Source organism: Balaenoptera borealis (genome assembly GCF_965194805.1).
Source record: "Balaenoptera borealis genome assembly, chromosome: 2".
Classification (NCBI taxonomy): Eukaryota; Metazoa; Chordata; class Mammalia; order Artiodactyla; family Balaenopteridae; genus Balaenoptera; species Balaenoptera borealis.
The window spans coordinates 116,687,934-116,708,065 of NC_138867.1; the positions used below are offsets into that span (position 1 = coordinate 116,687,934).

The 20,132-nt window shown below is 40.0% G+C and overlaps 1 protein-coding gene across 5 annotated transcripts in view; it reads right to left on the minus strand.

Moving 5' to 3' along the window:
* Positions 1-20,132, minus strand: part of KLHL3 (kelch like family member 3) — a 116,917-nt gene that overhangs the window by 80,445 nt on the left and 16,340 nt on the right. For 4 of the 5 annotated variants that reach the window (XM_082379656.1, XM_082379655.1, XM_082379659.1 and 1 more), the window contains one exon: positions 6,689-6,795. In XM_082379656.1, coding sequence (XP_082235782.1) covers positions 6,689-6,795 — 107 coding nt within the window. Of the gene's footprint in view, positions 1-6,688; positions 6,796-12,642; positions 19,035-20,132 lie in introns of those variants that run through there. The other variant, XM_082379658.1, reaches the window with a different exon arrangement.

The window sequence follows — 20,132 nt, forward strand, 5'->3', positions numbered from 1 at the left end:
ACCCTGAATTGTATGCAAAATGATGAGCACGCAGGAGCACACATTTACTATTTTTTGTGGAAAGAATCCATTGTTTTCATCAGACTGATTCATAATGGTTAAGAACCACTGATCTAACATGAGATCTGGAGGAGTCATGGTTGTTCAGAAGAGCAGTGAGTATGAGGGAAGACTATTCCAGGCAGATAGAACAGTGTATGTAAAGGTCCAGAGGTAAGAAAGAACATGACCTATTCTGGAACCATAAGAAGTTGAGTCTGGCAGAAGCACAACATGAAAAGGGAGGAAGGGGGAGAGGAGGCTGGAGATACAAGCAGGGTCTGGACCACTTGAGGGCCTTGTGGGCCATGCTGAGAAGTTTAGACTTCATCCTAAGGGCAATGGGGAGCCCTTGACAGACTTTAAGCAAGTAAGGGATACATTAGATTTTTTATTTTGGAAAGATTACTAAAGCTACAGCATAGAAAATGGGTTGGGGGTGAGGGAACAAAATAGGAGGCAGGTTGACCAATTAGAAGGCTGCTGCAGTAAATCAGGTGAAAGATGATGGCAGCCTGGACTAAGGGTCTGTATCTTGAACTTCTTTAAATCCTCAGGCTCTACTTTAAGACCTTGCACCTAGAAGTCTCCAAGAACAATAAAGAGCCCAGGAAAGCAAGTCATGGTTCTCAACTAGCAAGCACACCACATACATAACAGAGCTCTTTTTAGGTGGAAGATTGCCCAAGGGGGAACAGGAGGGAGGAGGTGCATCTTGAGCAGCCAGGAGGGAAAACCTTTCACCATCACAGAAGACTTAGGAAGGCTATAAAATCACTGGCTCATCCTCCAGATCACTGGTATAAACCCAACCCTATTATTCAGCCAAAGAAGCCTCAAGAGTGAGAAAGGAATGGTAGAGTGGCTGCGAAGTCTTTCTGAAGAACCAGACATAGACCACCAACCACCCCTACAAAGTTGTATGGCAAAGGGAAGAAAAAGTGCATTCAGGAAGCCTTGTGTTATGGAACTCCTCCTCACTCCTCAGCTGAATCCTTACTGTTTTAATTTAGTTTCATGATCTGGGTAAAAAGAAAACAGAAGGTCCTTATCCTTTGCACAGTGATCCTGCATGGGTGTTAAGATGGTTATTAAACTCTCTTACCACTAACCTTCATCTGTCTAAGTCCTAATATCTGGGTTGCCAACTCATTTGGCTAAAGCTGAGACCAATGTCACATGTTAACATCACATGAGAAAAAGAAATACCCTGTCACCTCCCTGAATCCCAGCTAAACCTCCTGCAGGTGAGCAGCCTATGCCATTTAACTGCAAAAGGCTGACCTCTGTCTCCTGTAAAGTAAGGACATTCCCGGCCCTGCCTTTAAGCCAAGGCTATGTGAGAGTCAAAGGAGATAATGAGAGTCTGAGAACTGTGGCAGCAGGATTCAGCAGAGCTGCAATGATGGATATCACCCCAGCACCCAACCTCCCTGGAATGTTGTCCTTCCTCCACTTGGAAAGGTCTTTCTGCTCAGCTAGAGGCACATGGAGCACCAAGTCAGGAAGGAAATGCCTTCCTGATATGAAACAGAGATGTTTCTTATCAACCCTAACCACCATCAGGGCAGCTGGTATCAGAGCCACCCCACACATCCACATGAGCTCTGTGAACTATGATGTGCTCTACACATAATAAGAGTAAACTTTATTAATTACCTATTCTATATTGGGTGGCTTATTTCCCTTACCTGTATCTGTTCCCTGGTTATTGTTATTATTGTTTTATTGTTATTATTCCAGTCTCATAAACAGGAAAACAGGATCACAGAGGTTAAGTGAATTCCCTACAAACCTATCAGGTGCTGGAGTCAGGTCACGATGGCTCCAAAGCCCTTTCCAAGACACCACACCATCTCCCAATGCAAGGTGGCATTACCACCCCTGTGTTTAATCCTTAGCAAAGAGGCCACTGCATCAGTAACTCCAAACCTCCTCTATGAACATTCATAAAACATTTCTTACCAGTGATCCTCTCCAATGATGATCTAAATTTCAAGGCTGAGCTACTCCAAGTCCAGACAAGTCTACCGCAGATCACCTTGGTCAAATCAGTTGCACCTTAATGGGTGCTGGTGGGTGTCTGAATAGTGGTCTCTTTTCCTAGACACTACAAAGGCCTATATTGAACTACATCCAAATCAATTCTTGAAAAAATTCACCATTTCCTTAGAAGCAAAACCCTCAGAAACCAGACCCTATCTACTCTGACTAATTTTCAAGGCCCTCTTTATACAAAGAAAGGATTCTACTCCCTAGGGCTCCCTCCTTCCCTGCCCCACTGCCTTGGATTAAGTCTTGCTAAACTGCATGTTATGCAAAGATCTTCAAAGACATCAATACATCATACAAACACTCAGAACACAAACATGGGCCAGGGCCTGGCAGAGTCAGGCATAAAGAAAGGGTGAAACAATGGTTCTATGGGATGAGTGCATGCCTGGAGGTAAGAGAGCCAGGCTCTCATTTTTCTGCTTGCGGCTAGTTGGTGCTCACATTCCAAGCCCCTTGCCTCTTACCTCCAGCACATTCCTGACTCTCCTCCCTATTTCTGTTCACCATATATTCGAAGACACCAGTTGAATATCAGCCTACATCTAATAAAAACTGGACAGTAACTTTTCTTTATAAAAACAAAGCCGGGGCTTCCCTGGTGGTCCAGTGGGTAAGACTCTGTGCTCCCAATGCACGGGGCCCGGGTTCAATCCCTAGTCGGGGAACTAGATGCCGCATGCATGCCACAACTAAGAGTTCACATGCTGCAACTAGGAGTCTGCATGCTGCAACTAAGAAGTCCCCATGCCACAACTAAAAGTCCGCATGCCACAACTAAAAGATCCATATGCCGCAATGAAGACCCAGCGGAGCCTAAATAAATAGAAAAATAAAAACAAATAAAAAATAAAAAAACAAAGCCAATTTAATCAGCCTCTGCATGTAGCACAACAGAACCAGAAGATGGGACAGCTCACTCCCAGGGCTTCTTTTGGGATGGAGTTCAAATGTCTTTTAGCCATGGTGATGAGCCTAAGACACTTAGCCCACATATTCTTTAGAACTTGGTTCTTTTAACACCATAAAATGGGTGTTTTCAAAGTTTTGGATGACATGAAGGGATCCATATGGAGTACAAATACTATAGTACACAGAACCCATAGTAAAGGGCATGATAAAAAGAGGGAAAAGAAACTGACTGGGCTTTTTTGGGGAAATTATCTTCCCCTGGGATGGAGGTGCTAGATGGGGAGGATGGGGTCAAGGGGAATCTTAAGTATTCCATACTCGCAGGGAACAGAAGGACAAGACCAGCCCTTCTGGCCTCTCCAATCACACTATGCTGAAGGAGTGGAGAGCAACTCAGGTGACTGCCCATCCCAGATCTTCTCACAGGTTGGCTGCCTTTGGACACTCTCCTGTGGGCACTCAGACCTCAGTTTCACATTTATTACAAGTTATTCTGGGAAGGATATGGTCAAGGAGTGGAGCTGGTATTTGGACCCATCACAGGACATTTGGGCAATATGAACTCAGAGGACAAAGAAATAAAAACACTTTAAGCCTCAGTAAAAGATCTTAATCACACCACTCAAGTCAGAAGAAAGTCACATGTATTTCCTTTTCTTTGGGGCCTTAAACATGCTGATAGAAATGGACTCAACGAGAGTCAGCTGGGCCTTTTCATTACTAATTTTATGCATTTTGAAGCTGACCTGATAATTAGAACAAAATTTTGCAATGTTACTTTTTTTTTTGTACCTGTTTACCAAGGTTTAAGCAAAACCAAGGGGCCTCAGAAAATACACGAATCTGATATACTGCCGATGGAAGCATAAGCTGGTACAACTGTTCGAAGTGTTGTGGAATTGAGGCACGTGTCTCACAAGAATTCAAAATGTGCACACACTTTAACCAAGTATTTCTTATTCTAGGGATCTAAGGAAATAATCAGGAATGTAAGTAAAGACTAAGTTGCAAGGATGCCCATTTTAGCATTATTTATAATAGCAAAATATTAGAAAGAACTATAATTTCCAGCCAGTAAGGAAATGGATTTTCAATTCAGATACATATGATGGAATCTTATGAGGCCATTAAAATAATGATGTAGATGTGATTTCATTGCCATGAAAATATATTGACAATATAGCGCTAAGTTCAATTAAGCAAATTTTCATTGAGCACCTACTGTATGTAAGATCACGCTAAGCAGCAGGGACATAGCAGTGAATTTAAAAGGTACAGTTTTTACCCTCATAAAGTTTATGACTGACCAGGCAAATCAGACAGTGAGGAAGTAATGAGATAAGTAGTAATATTAAAGAGAAGCATAAGCTATCACAAGAGTAAATGTATTACATGTATTTTTTTTGCTTGCCCACATTTTCTAATTTTTATTCTGCAATGAACATATGTGAATAGTGTTTGGATGAGTAGATGGATAGGTAGGTGGGTGGGTGGGTGGATGGATGGGCAGACAGAGATGATGGATGAATGGATGGATGGATGGAAGGAAGGATGGAAGAATGAATGGTAACCAGATTCAATGGAAAGCTTGGGCTGGGCAACACATTAGACTGCTTTCTTCTCTTGATTCCCTCTTCCCTTCAATTACTAGAATCCAAGACCTGATCCAGAAGCACCTTTTCTCTCCCTTTTTAAAGTCACCTTGTTTTGCTTAGGCACTTCCACTACCCCCAGAGGCAAGTTCATTAGCAAAAAGTGGAGCCAACAGTACAATTTATTGTAATTCCAAATAGACTCCTCTCTCAACTCTGGACTTTCCAAACCACACAAACAGAGAAGAATGACTGGCAGAGCTATTTACTGAAGTTGCAGCTAAATAACTATTGTAGACAAGATAAATTATTTTAAAAGAAAGAGAGATGGATGAAGGACAAGGACAAAAAAAGAAATAAAACCTTACTGCTAGAGTTTGAGGCTACTCCAAAGAGAATGTGGCTCAAAATTTCCAGGTAGTGCAATTAGCTGGTTTTCCAGGCTGCACTGTGGAATTCCTGGTCCAAGGCTCAAAGTGAGGTAAGTGTGGCTTGGTCCACTTAGCAAAAGCACTGCTCCAAGTTGAGGCCAGGTCCTTCACATGATGAGCCAAGGGGGACATACATGTGAGGAACTCTCCAAACGCAAGTGCTAAGTACTTCCCGTCGCACCAAGAACCACTCCTGCCCAGCACAGGCTGTGTACTGTATTAGGAAAAGGGCAAGAGCCTATTCAGCAATGATGTGCCTGCACTCACCCATCCTTAGCAACCCCACATTCATTCATTCAACCTTCACTTATTCACTCTCCTAAACATCAGGCCCTGGGGTGGGCGCTAAGGATTCAACAGTGACAAGACATAAGACATAATCCGCAAGCACCCAAAGTTCACAATCAAGGGTGGGAGACATTTTGTTCATTAAAACAATATTTTAGTCCTATTATGTACCAGGTACTCAGGGTACAGAAACAAACAAATCTAACAAGATCCCTGTCTTCATGGAACTGATACTCCAGTAAGGAGACACAGGTAAAAAATGTATAAACAACCAACCAATGTGATTTTCAGACAGTGATAAATGTTATGAAAAAAATAGAGTCAAGTTATGGAATAGGAAGAGACCTAGTGGGGAACTATGGCTCAGGTGGTCAGAGAGGAGGCAACATTTGATATGTAAACTACAGGGTGAGAAGCAGCAGGTACATGAGACCCCAGAGCATGACCACCGCAAACACCAGGAAACAGATGAGAGTGCAGAGTGATAGTGACCACAATCAGAGGAAGCACAGGGTACAGATGAGTGTGTGGAAGAGACACCTGACATCATCCAGCTGGCTTTCAGTCAGCAGTGATGGATACAGCACTGCCTGCACCTGGCTCAGGGGAGGTGCTGCGAGATATTGCAGACAAGAAGCTCAGCCCATGGGTTTCAGGGAATTCAGTCTCAGAAATAATACACGTGCAATAGTTGGACAAGGCTATTTGGCATGTCCAGGAAACAGGGACTCCCTGGAAAGTTGGCAAAGGTACTGAAACTGAATGCAGATGGTGAATATACCTCTGTCTTACTCTCCCCACCCCAAGCCCCACCATCACTTCTGCCAACTCTACCGCATTCCTATAAAGGCTAGAGGAGACTCAAGGTCCCTGCCTGGAAAGAACAGCTAAGGAATAATAAGATGTGGGCCAGCTAGGCCAGCCAGCCCTGGGCCAGGCATCCAGAAGCCAAGTTCCACTCATTCACCGTGTGACCTCAGGCAAGTCCCTTCCTTTCTCTCAGCCTCAGGGCCCCCCATCTGCAAAATGACAGCTCAGAAGCCTGGGGATGAAGCCAAGAGTCTACATTTCTAACAGGCTCCCTGACGTGATTATGATGCATGACAAAGTCTGAGAATTCATGGACTATATGATTCTACATTTTTTCCTCAGAGTTAACTGCAATAGGGACTGCATGCTTGACTGGCCTGGCTGAGGGCCTGTCATGGTGCTTTGCATCTCCATGGTGCAAAGCAAAGAATCTGGCACACAGGAGCTCCTCAGGGTGGGCGTCACAGCCTTCTTTCCTCCCCCCTCTCATGCCACCACCCTCAATATTCTCCCAGTGGGGCTGCAGCCCCACAACCATGGGTTATTGTTTGCCCCTCACCATACCTGTGAACATCGCACAGAAGTAGGGGCTGCAGGCTGCCAGGACCACACGGTGGGCTTCTATCTCAACATCTTCTGCCACAATCACCACGTCACACAATAGCTGTTTGCTGCAAGACACCAGTGGGAGAAAGGATGGGTCACAGCACCAACTCCCACCCCCAGCCACACAAGGGTATTTTTTCTCCCCCAGCCTCCACATTCCATAATATCAACACCCACAGCTGTCATACAGACCTACCATATCTTAAGTTAGGCAGGGAGATGGACTCATTAACTTTCCCAAGTCCCTAATAAACCCCACATTCATGCTTTCCTAAGGCACTCAACTCTGTAGAGATCTAACTACTATGTAGCTGCAAATTCAGGGCTCCTTCATTTGTCTTCACACCTCTGCTCCACAACTCTACCAGCTATGACTGAGACAGGGGGATAGCAGCTCAAGGAGCAGTGGGAAAAGCTTTGGGCTGTTAGTTGAGTAACTGAATGAATGCCAAGGAGCATGAGCACGCCACTGAGGTGTGCCACCAGCTAGAACAGGTACTAACTCTTCCCCAAGGAATCCACTGCCTGTGAAACACTGGTAAGAGGCCAGCCAGATCTGGAGGACTCAAGTATATTTCTTCCCACCCAGGTTTAACACTAACATCAAAAAGACTCCGCCAGTACACACAGTACTCCCTAAAGACCCTGGGCAAACTCCAATTACTGCAATTATTAAGAAAACTATAACTACATTTTTACTTGTTTGTCACCCCCATACACTATGAACTTTAAAAAGGACTTGTTTACTGTTATTTCCTAGACACCCGGTTGCATGTATAGCACACAGTAGGCCCTAAACTTTTACTAAATAAATGAATAAAGGAATGAAATTTTAAATAGGATCAATCCACACTCAGAGACAGAATGAATATTTGACTACTTTGAAGACTGAAAGGGTACCACAAGCCCTATCAATCCAAGAATTTTTCCTCTACCAGCCTTTCAAGTTCTTATCATGGCTATTATCAATACAATAGTCAACATTTTTTGAGTTACATGTGCCAGGCACTGTTCTAAGCACTTTTTAAAATACGTATTATTTCATTTAATCCCCTCTACAACCCTATGAAGTATGACTACTGTTATGTCCCATATTACTAAAAAAGGAAACTGAGGCCCAGAGAAGTTAAGTAACTTTCCCAAGGTCATACAGAAAGGGAGCAGTGGATTCAGGATTTGAATATAAGCAGCTGAACCCAAGAACCCATGCTCCTAACTTCTACAGTATCTTGGTCACCACTAGTCCCTGCTATAGACTGAAGCACTAGAAGTGGGAGGGAAGACAGGGAGGATAAACACATTTCAACTGTGATCCACTGGTAGTGGTTACTTAGCACACTATACTGGATTGAGAAGTCTGAGGTCATGACTGGGTTCCACGTGACAGTGATGAGATAAATATAATGAGTACATCATGGTTAATAGATGGAAGAGAAGCTACATATTTGCCCTCCCTGGTATAGCATATTAAACCATTGCCAACTATTCAGACATTAGTCCAGGTTCACTTCTCAGAGAAATAGAGTCATAAAGCCTGAGAAGGCTAGAACCACAAATGCCCTTAGAAATCACCCTATGTATGAAGCTCAGAGAGGTGGCCCAAAGCCACAGAAGCCTTAGTCTTGAATCTAGTTCTGACTCCAGATACAGTACCATAATGCCTCATGATTGGTTGACACTTAGAATGGGAAAAAAACAGTAGCTAGGTTATCTCCAATGGGGAAAGGTGATCAGGAAAGGTTCAGCATATGGAATAAGGTACCAGTGAGGGGGCTTCTGGGAAGGGTGAGACCTCTGAGCCCCAAGACGCAAAACCTGGGGGTGGGACCTCATCCTGCAGTGAACAGCACACCCTACACACGAACTTTATCAGAACAAACCAGCTCAACTGGGAACAGAACTGGCTCTGCCCCAACAGGTTACAAGAACATGTACAAATTGACCCCATCAATTTTCTCGTCTTTCTTAGCTGCCTTGGGACATATACCGTGGGGACCAAATGAGATTGCAGATGCCACTTGAGAATAGGCTTGTTTAAATATGGATAAAATATATTGTAAAAATGTATTCCCAACAGTATAGACTCACCTTGGACATTTCCACTTCTATTAAAGATTTGGGGGAGAAAATAGAGTTATCACTGCTATTTAAAAGTACAAGTAATTTTTTTTGGTAACCAGTATTTTAATAAGAAAAGTGTTGACACAGATGCGTCAGAAATGCTGAGCAAATTTTCAGTGCCAGGTGATGGGCAAGCAAATGTCAAAGTGGGATATCTTACACAAACCCAGAAGAGCTGATAATTCTTGAACAAATGGGAAAGAGACAAGAAGGAATGAAGAATAAAGATGGAGAATCCAGTCAAGCAAATAAATGAGAGCAGTTCTGATAGGTGGGAAGTGTATCTCAAGGCCAGAGAAACTCTAACCTGGGAGACTGACCAAGAAAAACTTGCCACAAAGTCAAGGTAGGCTTTCCCAGGTGGTGGGAAAGCCTGTCTACACACTGGAGACATCTCAGTCTCCACTATGCAGGGAAAAGGGAAGAGGCAGCTCTGCAAGCACTGCATGGCTCACAAGCACTTCTAATTCCAATTACCAGAGATCCTGTGAGATCCTTTTTTCTGAAGTATCATACACTACTCCAAAGGACAGTCTTGAGGAGAGAAAAGTAGGGCTATACACACTATGATTTGTAGGAAATAGAGTAGAGCTGTCAGGAAGGAGCTCAGGCCCTGGAATCAAACTGACCAGGGTTCATGTCCCCTGAGTATCATAGAATTGACATGTGTTGTAAACAAGATAATGAATAGCACTAATAGTAAACATTCAGTAAATATTTATTTCTTTTTTTCCTTTTTTCCACAAAATACTTCAATCAAGATTAGAGTAAGTTTTGGACATGGTAAATTTGAGCTGCCTTTTGGACATCTAAGTGGGGCTGTCAAGTAGGCAAGTGGATACTAGGGTCTGGATTTCAGAGGTGGAAAATGGTTAAGAAGTTGGGGGAAAGGGGAAGAGCCAACAAAAGAGATGAGAAAACAGCCAGTGGGATAGGAGGAAAAGCAAAAGAGTGTGATGTCCAAGAAGCCAAGTAAAGAGAGGGCTACAAAAAGGAAGGAATGATCAATTGTACCAAATACTGCTGATAAGTAAGATAACATTAGGGTGGCTAGCCAGGGCAATTAGGCAAGGAAATGAAATAAAAGGCATCCAAGTTGGAAAGAAAGAAATAAAACTATCTCTATTCACAAATGACATGATCTTGTACATATAAAATCCCAAGGAATCCACTAAAAAACTACTAAAGTAAATAAATGAGTATAAGGAGGTTGCAGAATACAAGATCAATATACAAAAATCAACTGTGTTTCTGTACACTTGCAGTGAACAATCCAAAAATGATATTTTTAAAATTCCATTTACAATAGCATCAAAAAGAATAAAATACTTTAGGAATAAATTTAACAAAAAAATTCAAAACCTATACCCTAAAACTATAAAACACAATTGAAGAAAATTAAAGAAGACTTAAATAAGTGGAAAGATCTCCAGTGTTCATGAATTGGAAGATTAATACTGTTAAGATGGCAATTCTCCCCCAAAGTGTTCTACAGATCCAATACAATTTCTATCAAACTCCCAGCTGGCTTCTTTGCAGAAAGTGACAAGCTGAGCCTAAAATTCAAATGTAAATGCAAGGGACCTAGAATGGCCAAAACAATCTTGAAAAAGAACAGAGTTGAAGAACTCAGGTTTTCCACTTTCAAAACACTACAAAGCTAAAGACAGTGTAGTAATAGCACAAGGATAGATACATAGATCAACAGAATAGAATTGAGAGTTTAAAATAAACCCTCACATTCACAGTTAATTGATTTCTGAAAAGGATGCTAAGACCATTCAATTGGGAGAGAATAATCTTTTCAACAAATGCTGCTAGGATAACTGGATATCCACATGCAAAAGAATGAAGTTGGACCCCTACCTCACACCATACACAAAAATTAACTCAAAATGGATCAAAGACCTAAATGTAAGAGCTAAAACTATAAAACTCTTAGAAGAGACATTGGGGTAAATCTTCATGACTTTGGATTAGGCAGTGGTTTGTTAGACAGGACACCAAAAGCACAAACAAAAAAAAAAAGATACATTAGACATCAAAGTTTACAACTTTTGTGCTTCAGGACATCAGGAAAATGAGAAGAAAACCTACATAATGAAAGAAAAACTTTGTAAATCATATGTCTGATAAGAGGCTTGTATCTAGAATACATAAAGAACTTGAAACTTTACAACTCAATAATAAGTAGACATATAACCCAATTTAAAATAGGCAAAGTATCTTAATAGACATTCTCCAAATAAGATACAGAAATGGCCAATGATCACATGAAAAGGTGCTCAACATCATTAGTCATCAGAGAAATGTAAATCAAAACCACAATGGGATAACTCCTCACACATACTAGGATGGTTATAATCAAAAACACAGAAAATAACAAGTGTTGATGAGGATATGGAGAAACTGGAACCTTCATACACTGCTGATAGAAATGTAAAGTGGTACAGCTGCTGTGGAAAACAGTCTGACAGTTCCTCAAAAGGTTAAACACAGAGTTGTTATTTGACCCAGGAATCCCACTCCCAAGAGAAATAAAACATTCATCCACACAAAAACTTGTACCTGAATGTTCACAGCAGCATTACTCATAATATCCAAATGGCCTCAAATCTGTATATCCATACAATGAAATATTATTCAGCAATAAAAAGGAATGAAATACTGAGACATGCTACAGCATGAATGAACCTTGAAAACATTATGCTAAGTAAAAAATGTTAGTCACAAAAGACACATTATATGATTCCAAAATAGGCAAATCATAAAGACAGAAAGTAGATTAGTGGTTGTCTAGTACTGGGGGGGTGAGTGAATAGGGATAACTGGGGGATTACTGCTAAAGTATACAGGGTGATGAAAATATTCTAAAACTGACTGATGGTTGCCCAATTCTGTGAATATAATAAAAGCCATTAAATTGTACACTGTAAATGGGTGAATTGTATGGTATATGAATTATATCTTGATGAAGCTGTTACCAAAAAAAGAAAAACAGCATATACATCTGCAAAAAATGAAAATTCTAAATCAAAAAGATATATGCACCCCAATGTTCATAGCAGCAGTATTCACAATAGCCAAGACATGGAAGCAACCCAAGTGTCCAGATGATTGGCTTAAGAAGATGTGATACACACACACACACACACACACACACACACACACACACAATGGAATATTACCCAGCAATAAAAAAGAATGAGAAATCTCCATTTGCAGCAACATGGATGGACCTAGAGAATACTACGCTTAGTGAAATAAGTCAGACAGAGAAAGACAAATACTATATCACTTACATATGAAATCTAAAAAATAATACAAATGAATGTATATACAAAACAGAAACAGACTCACAGACATAGAAATCAAATTTATGGTTACCAAAGGGGAGGGGGGAGGGGCAAATTAGGAGTATGGTATTAAAAGATATAAACTACTATACAGAAAAGAGATAAGCAACAAAGATTTACTGTACAGCACAGGAAATTATACTCAATATCCTGTAATAATCTATACTGGAATATAATCTGAAAAAAATGTATCAGTATGCTGTACACTTGAAACTAACACAATATTGTAAATCAACTATGCTTGAGTTTTAAAAAGTTATACTAAAAGCAAGAAGGAATAAAAATTTTAAAGGCTAAAAAAAGAAAAGAAAAGAAAAACAAAAAGCAGTGTGCTAAAATGGCTCGTTACTAGTAATAAAGCCATACTGGAAAACAATCTAAGAAAAAAAGATGAAGCAGAGAACTTTTTGCAGTGGAGAAATGAGAGATTCAAACTGTAAAGATAAGATAGAAGATTGTCGCTCCTTTTCAGGCCTGATGAGGGGGTGCTATTCCAACAAGGACCACGTGCCCACTTGCTGGTTGGCTGGTAAGTCAGGAGACAAAGAGCCATTAGGGCTCTACTGCCCAGAAGCAGCTGTTGGTCTGACCAGAGCAGAGCGAGGAAGTACAAAAGGAGGAAAGCTGGTTGGTTACCATGTCAGCAGCCCATTTTTTACAATGCAAGTATAAAGAATAGGAAACACGTGAATTGTGTGATTCATAAATTGCAAAGAACATGTGTGCTTGAACTAAAATAGCTTAAAATTGAGGGAGGGGAATGTGAAAATAATGCAAGAAATAACCCTAGGTCCCTGGAATATCAGGTAACATTTCATTAGCCTGAGTCCTGAATGGCAAGGTGTTTCACCCTGGCCTTCATCAAAACAAAGTATGCCTCTCTCCAGTTCCCATTAAACTCACCCAAATCAATAAAGTGTCTATTCAGGCCCCCTTTCTCTCCCTGCCTCTCCCATTCCACTCTAGTTTTTTAAGTTAGCCATTTAAATACCTTAGAATTTGATATAGTCTTTGAACACCACTAGAACGCAAGCAAGATTGAGGGCAAGACTTTGTCTCACCTACTGCCATATTCCTGAAGCAAAAAATCACCATCAGGGGACCTCCCTGGTGGTCCAGTGGTAAAGAATCCGCCTTGCTATGCAGGGGACGTGGGGTCGATCCCTGGTCGGGGAACTAGGATCCCACATGCCACGGGGCAACTAGGCCTGCGTGTCACAACTACTGAGCTCGCGCGCCTCAACTAGAGCCCACGTGCCACAAACTACAGAGCCCAGGTGCCCTGGAGCCTGCACGCCACAACTAGAGAAGAGAAAACCTGCACACCACAACTAGAGGGAAGCCCGCGCACCACAACCGCAACAAAAGATCCCGCGTGCCGCAACTAAGACCCGACGCAGCCAAAGATAAATTAAATAAATAAATAAAGACATCTTTCTAAAAAAATCACCATCATAATGACAGCTAACACAGAATGTTCACTATGTCCAAGGACTCATAAAATATCTAAGGAATAGCTACTGTTATTATTATTATGCAACATGCTGTTTAAATTAGCAATTCTACTTCTAGGAATTAATTCTATAGAAATAATTGTAAATATGCACAAGTACTTAACAACAGTAATATATGTGCTGTCACTGTTCTAAGCACTTAACTTATTAATCCTCTTAACAAGCCAGCAAGACTGGAACTATTATTAGCCTCATTTTATGGTTGACAAAAGTGAGGTTGGGGATATTAATGAACTTGCCCAGGTTCACAGCTAGTCAGCACTGGAGCCAAGATTTGAAACCAGGCTGCCTGGTTCCAGAGTCTATGCTTGTGACCACTGTGTTATACTGCTCCACACATAACCACTGCAGGTGTTATTTATTTGAGGGATTGGAAAACCTAGACATCCAACAACAGGGAACTGTTTTAAAAAGAACAAAAATAGAATATCATTCATCCACTTAAAATGAAGTTGTAGAACAGTAACATAAAAAATTTGTTCAACATAATGTTAAGAATAAAAATCTGGTTGAACACGTACACTACTATATATAAGACAGATAAACAAGGACCTACTGTATATAGCACAGGGTACTCTACCTAATATTCTGTGATAACCTATATGAGAAAAGAATCTAAAAAAGAATGAATATATGTATATGTATAACTGAATCACTTTGCTGTACACCTGAAACTAACACAGCATTGTAAATCAACTGTACTCCAATAAAATTAAAATATTTTTTAAAAAAATAAAAATAAAACAAAAATAAAAATCACCCATAGGAAAAAAAATCTGGTTGAGACATATATTTTAAAGAAAAAAAAGATCTCCTAAGGGTTAACAATGGTTAGCACTCTGACTTTTTGCTCACCTGTATTTTTTAAATGTTCTATAATATATTCTTTTTACAAAAAATTTACAAAATTTACAAATTTTTAAAGAAAAATTTCAAGGGTTTAAATTAAAAGAAAAACGAAAGGGAAATCCATGCCTAAACCTGAACTAAAATTTTCCCAACCAAAACATAAACAGATTGTGGTCCATTTGAAAAAATCAAAAAGAGGAAGAACAAGACTGTGACGCTTAATATTATATGTCAACTTAACCAGGCTAAGTGATGCCCAGATGATAGCTGATAAAATATTATTTGTGGGTGTGTCTGCAAAGGTTTCTCTAGAAGAGATTAGCCTTTGAACTGGTAGACTGAGAAAAGAAGATCTTTCACCAATGTAGGTGGGCATCATCCAATCCACAGAGGGCTTGAATAGAACAAAAAGGTGGAGGAAGGGTGAATTCTCTCTTTCTCTTCTTGAGCTGTACTGGCCATCTTCTCCTGCCCTCAGACACCGAAGCTCTTGGTTCTTGGGCCTTTGGACCGCAAGACATACTCCACTGGCTCTTGTTTCTCAGGCCTTCAAATTTGGACTGAATTATACCACTGGCTTTCCTGGTTCTCCAGCTTGTAGACAGCAGATTGTGGCAATTCTCGTCCTCCACAATCATGTGAGTTAACTCCTATAATAAATCTCCTCTTACATATCTGTGTCTATATATCTGGTTTTCCAGAGAAACAGAAGCAATACATATATATAAATAATATAATAATAATAGATATATAAATAGATATATTATTGGTTCTGTTTCTCTGAAAAACCCTGACTCATACAAAGATTATTCACTTAAATTTCAGCAAAGGACCAGTGTTTTCCAAAATAAGTTTCACAGAACACTCGGTCTACACAAAACAACAACAACCGAAGAGGATTCAAAACCATGTGGGAAACCCTCAGTTAGACAAGTTTATTGTATGACTTCTCAGAGATTTTAATATGCCTAAATATATTATGAATCTCGGGGGGTGGGTATAGCAGTTTTATATAGCATTTTTCAAACTCATTTTGTTACAGATCTCTTTTTTCCCCACAGAGCATCTTGAGGAAATGTTCCTCAGAACAGCCTTGGCAAACGCTGACTTATACAAAAGAGAAGCAGCAGGACTGTTGGAGGAGGTTAAATCCAAGTTGATGCTTTTGAGGAAAGATGCAAAAATGTGGTAACTTGCAAAAGAAGGAACAGACATTACGGGATTTTTTTTAGATATTTAAGAAAAAGAAAAAATGCTAATAATATAAAGTGAGGGTTGGGGGAATTCTGTGTGCATATCTATTTCCTGAGCTCTACCTTTAAGCAGTTAGTACAGTTGGCTAAACCAGGCAGTCTTTTTCCCCCAGTTTTATTGAGCTATAATTGACATATAACATTGTGTAAGTTTAAAGCATATAATGTGATGATTTGATATATATTGTGAAATAATTACCACAATAAGGTAATACATCTATCATCTCACATAGTTACCATTTATTTTTTGTGGTGAGAACACTTAAGATCTACTTTCTTAGCAACTTTCAAGTATGCAATACAGTACTGCTAACTATAGTCACCACATTGTACATTAGATCCCCAGAACTTATTCCTCTTAAAACTGGAGGTTTGTACCCTCTGACCAACATCTCCCATTTCCCACAACCCCCAGTCCCTGACAACCACTAACCTATTCTCTTTCTGTGAGTTTGGCTTTTTTAGATTTCACATATAAATGAGATCATACAGTCTTTGTCTTTCTCTGTCTGACTTACTTCACTGAATACAGTGCCCTCGAGGTTCATCCATGTTGTTGCAAATGACAGGATTTCCTCTTTTTTATGGCTGAATAATATTCCATTGTGTATATATACCACATCTTCTTTATCCATTCATCCACTGACCAACACTTAGGCTGTGTTCATGTCTTGGCTACTGTGAATAATGCTGCAATGAACATGGGAGTGCAAATATCTCTTCGAGATAGTGATTTCATTTCCTTCAGATATATGCCCAGAAGTGTGATTGCTACATTGTATAGCAGATCAATTTTTTTTTCATTTATTTAATTTTTGGCTGCATTGGGTCTTCGCTGCTGCATGTGGGTTTTCTCTAGTTGCTTAGAGCGGGGGCTACTCTTTGTTGCGGTGTGCAGGCTTCTCACTGCAGTGGCTTCTCTTGTTGCGGAGCACGGGCTCTAGGCGCACAGGCTTCAGTAGTTGTGGCACACGGGCTTCGGTAGTTGTGGCTCACGGGCTCTAGAGTGCAGGCTCAGTAGTTGTGGTGCATGGGTTCAGTTGCTCCGCAGCATGTGGGATCTTCCCGGACCAGGGATCAAACCCATGTCCCTTGCAGTGGCAGGCAGATTCTTAACCACTGCACCACCAGGGAAGCCCACAGATCAATTTTTAATTTTTTGAGGAACCTCCATATTGTTTTCCATAGTGGCTGTACCAATTTACATTCCTACCAATAGCGCACAAGGGTTCCCTTTTCTCCACGGCCTCACAAGCACTTGTTATCTCTTGTGTGCTTTTATTTGTTTGTCTGTTTTTGTTTGTTTGTTTGATAATAGCCATTCTAACAGGTGTGAGGTGATACCTCATTGTGATTTTGATTTGAATTTCCCTGATGATTAGTGATGTTGATCCCCTTTCCATGCACCTGTTGGCCATTTGGGTATCTTCTTTGCAAAAATGTTTATTCAGGTCCTTTGCCCATTTTTAATCATTTTTTTCTACTGAGTTCTAAGCATTCCTTATGTGTTTTGGATATTAACCCTTCATAAGATTTATGGTTTGCCAGTATTTTCTCCCTTTCATAGGTTGCCTTTTCATTTTGTTGATGATTTCCTTTGCTGTGAAGGAGCTTTTCAGTTTGATGAAGTCCCACTTGTTTCTTTTTTTCCCCTGTTTTCTTCCAGGAGTTTTATGGTTTCAGGTCTTAACATTTAGGTCTTTAATCCATTTTGAGTTAATTTTTGTGAGTGGTGTAAGATAGGAGTCCAATGTCATTCTTTCACATGTGGATGTCCAGTTATCCTAACACCATTTGATGAAAGACTATCTTTTCCCCATTAAGTATTCTTGGTTCCTCTGTAAATAGTAGTTGACCATATACATGTGGGTTTATTTCTGGGATCTCAATTCTGTTCCACTGGTCTATATGTCTATACCATACTGTTCTGATTACCATAGTTTTGTCATATACAGTTGACCCCTGAACAACATGGGGGTTAGGGGAGCAAACTCCTCCTTCCCCATGCAGTCGAAAATCCACGTATAACTTTTCCATATTCACAATTCCACATCCAGGATTCAACCAACCACAGATAGTGTAGTACAAGAGCAGTCAATGACAAAAATCCAGGTAAGTGGACCCTTGTAGTTCAAACCCATGTTGTTCAAGGGCCAACTGTAGTTTGAAATCAGAGAGTGTGATGTCTCCAAACTTTGCTCTTCTTTTACAAGATTGCTTTGGCTATTTAGGGTCTTTTGTGGTTCCATACAAATTTTAGGATTGTTTTTTCTATTTCTGTGGAAAATGCCATTGGAATTTTGATAGGATTGAACTGAATCTATAGATGGCTTTGGAGAGTATGGACATTTTAACAATATTAATTCTCTCAATCCACGAGTACGGGATATCTTTCCATTTATCTGTGTCTCTTCTTCAATCTCTTTCATCAATGTCTTATGGTTTTCAGTGTACAGATCTTTCACCTTCTTGGTTAAATTTATTCCTAATATTTTATTGCTTTGACACTATTGTAAATGAGATTGTTTTATTTGCTTTTCAGATAGTTTGTTATTGTATAGAAATGAAACTGACTTTTGTATATTGATTTTGTATCCTGCAATTTATCAAATTTGTTTTTAAGTTCTAACAGTTTTTTGGTGGAGTTTTTTAGGGTTTTTTATATATAGGATCATGTTATCTGCAAACAGAGATGATTTTACTTCTTCTTTCTAATTTGGATGCCTTTTATTTCTTTTTCTTGCCTAACTGCTCTGGCTAGAACTTCCAGTACTATGTTCAAAAAGAAGGGTGAAAGTGGGCACCCTTTTCTTTTTCCTGACCTCAGAGAAAAAGCTTTCAAACTTTCACCATTATGATGTTAGCTGTGGGTTTGTCATACAGGGCTTTTAACATGTTGAGGTATGATCCTTCTATACCCAATTTGTTGGGAGTCTTTTATTATGAAAGGATGTTGAATTTTGTCAAACAGCTTTTCTGCATCTATTGAAAGGATCTTATGATTTTTATCCTTCATTCTATGAATGTGGTGTATCACATTTATTGATTTCATTATCTTGAACCACCCTTGCATCCCAGAGATAAATCTCACTTGATCATGGTATATGACCCTTTTATCAGATCATATTTTACCAGATCATACATATACTGTTTGCTAGAATTTTGTTGAGAATTTTTGCATCAATATTTATCAGGGATATTGGCCTACAGTTTTCTTAGCTGGCTTTGGTATCAGGGTAATGCTGGTAATGAGTTTGGGAGTATTCTCTCCTCCTCAAGTTTTGGGAAGAGTATGAGAAGGACTAGTGTTAATTATTCTTTGAAAGTTTGGTAGAATTCACCAGTGAAACCATCTGGTCATGCTTTTCTTTGTTGAGAGATTTTTGATTACCAATTCAATCTCCTTAACCATTACTGGTTTGTTCAGATTTTCTACTTCTTGATTCAGCCTTCATAGTTTATATGCTTCAAGGAATTTATCCATTTCTTCTAGGTTATCCAATTTGTTGGTATATAATTCTTCATAGTGGCCTCTTGTAATGATTTGTATTTCTGTGATAACAGTTGTAACGTCTCCTCTTTCATTTATAATTGTGAGTCCTCTCTCTTTTTATCTTGGTTAGCTTAGCTAAAGATTTGTCAATTTTGTTTATCTTTTCAAAGAAACAGCTCTTAGTTTCATTGATTTTTTTCCTATTGTCTTTCTAGTCTCTATTTCATTTTATCTAATCTTTATTATTTCTTTCCTTCTGCTAAATTTGAGCTTAGATTGAACTTCTTTTTCTAATTCCTCGAGGTGTAAAGTTAGGTTGTTTATTTGGAGACCTGAAGTCTTAAATCAGACAAAGGACACAAGCCATACTCAAGGGAACTAAATGAGGAACTTCAACAGTGTCTAGGGAACACAACACAAACTCTTTAGTGACAAAAGAGAATTAGGATTGAACGTTAGCACTGCCCACTGCCTAAAACAACTATGGATGGAGCTTCTAGGAATTCTGGCAGGAAGCCTAATAAAAATTGATCAGTAGGGCTTCCCTGGTGGCGCAGTGGTTAAGAATCCGCCTGCCAATGCAGGGGACATGGGTTCAAGCCCTGGTCCGGGAAGATCCCACATGTCACAGAGCAACAAAGCCCGTGCACCACAACTACTGAGCCTGCGCTCTAGAGCCCGTGCTCCGCAACAAGAGAAGCCACCGCAAGGAGAAGCCCGTGCACCACAACGAAGAGCAGCCCCCGCTTGCCGCAACTAGAGAAAGCCCATGCACAGCAATGAAGGCCCAACGCAGCCAAAAATAAAATAAATAAA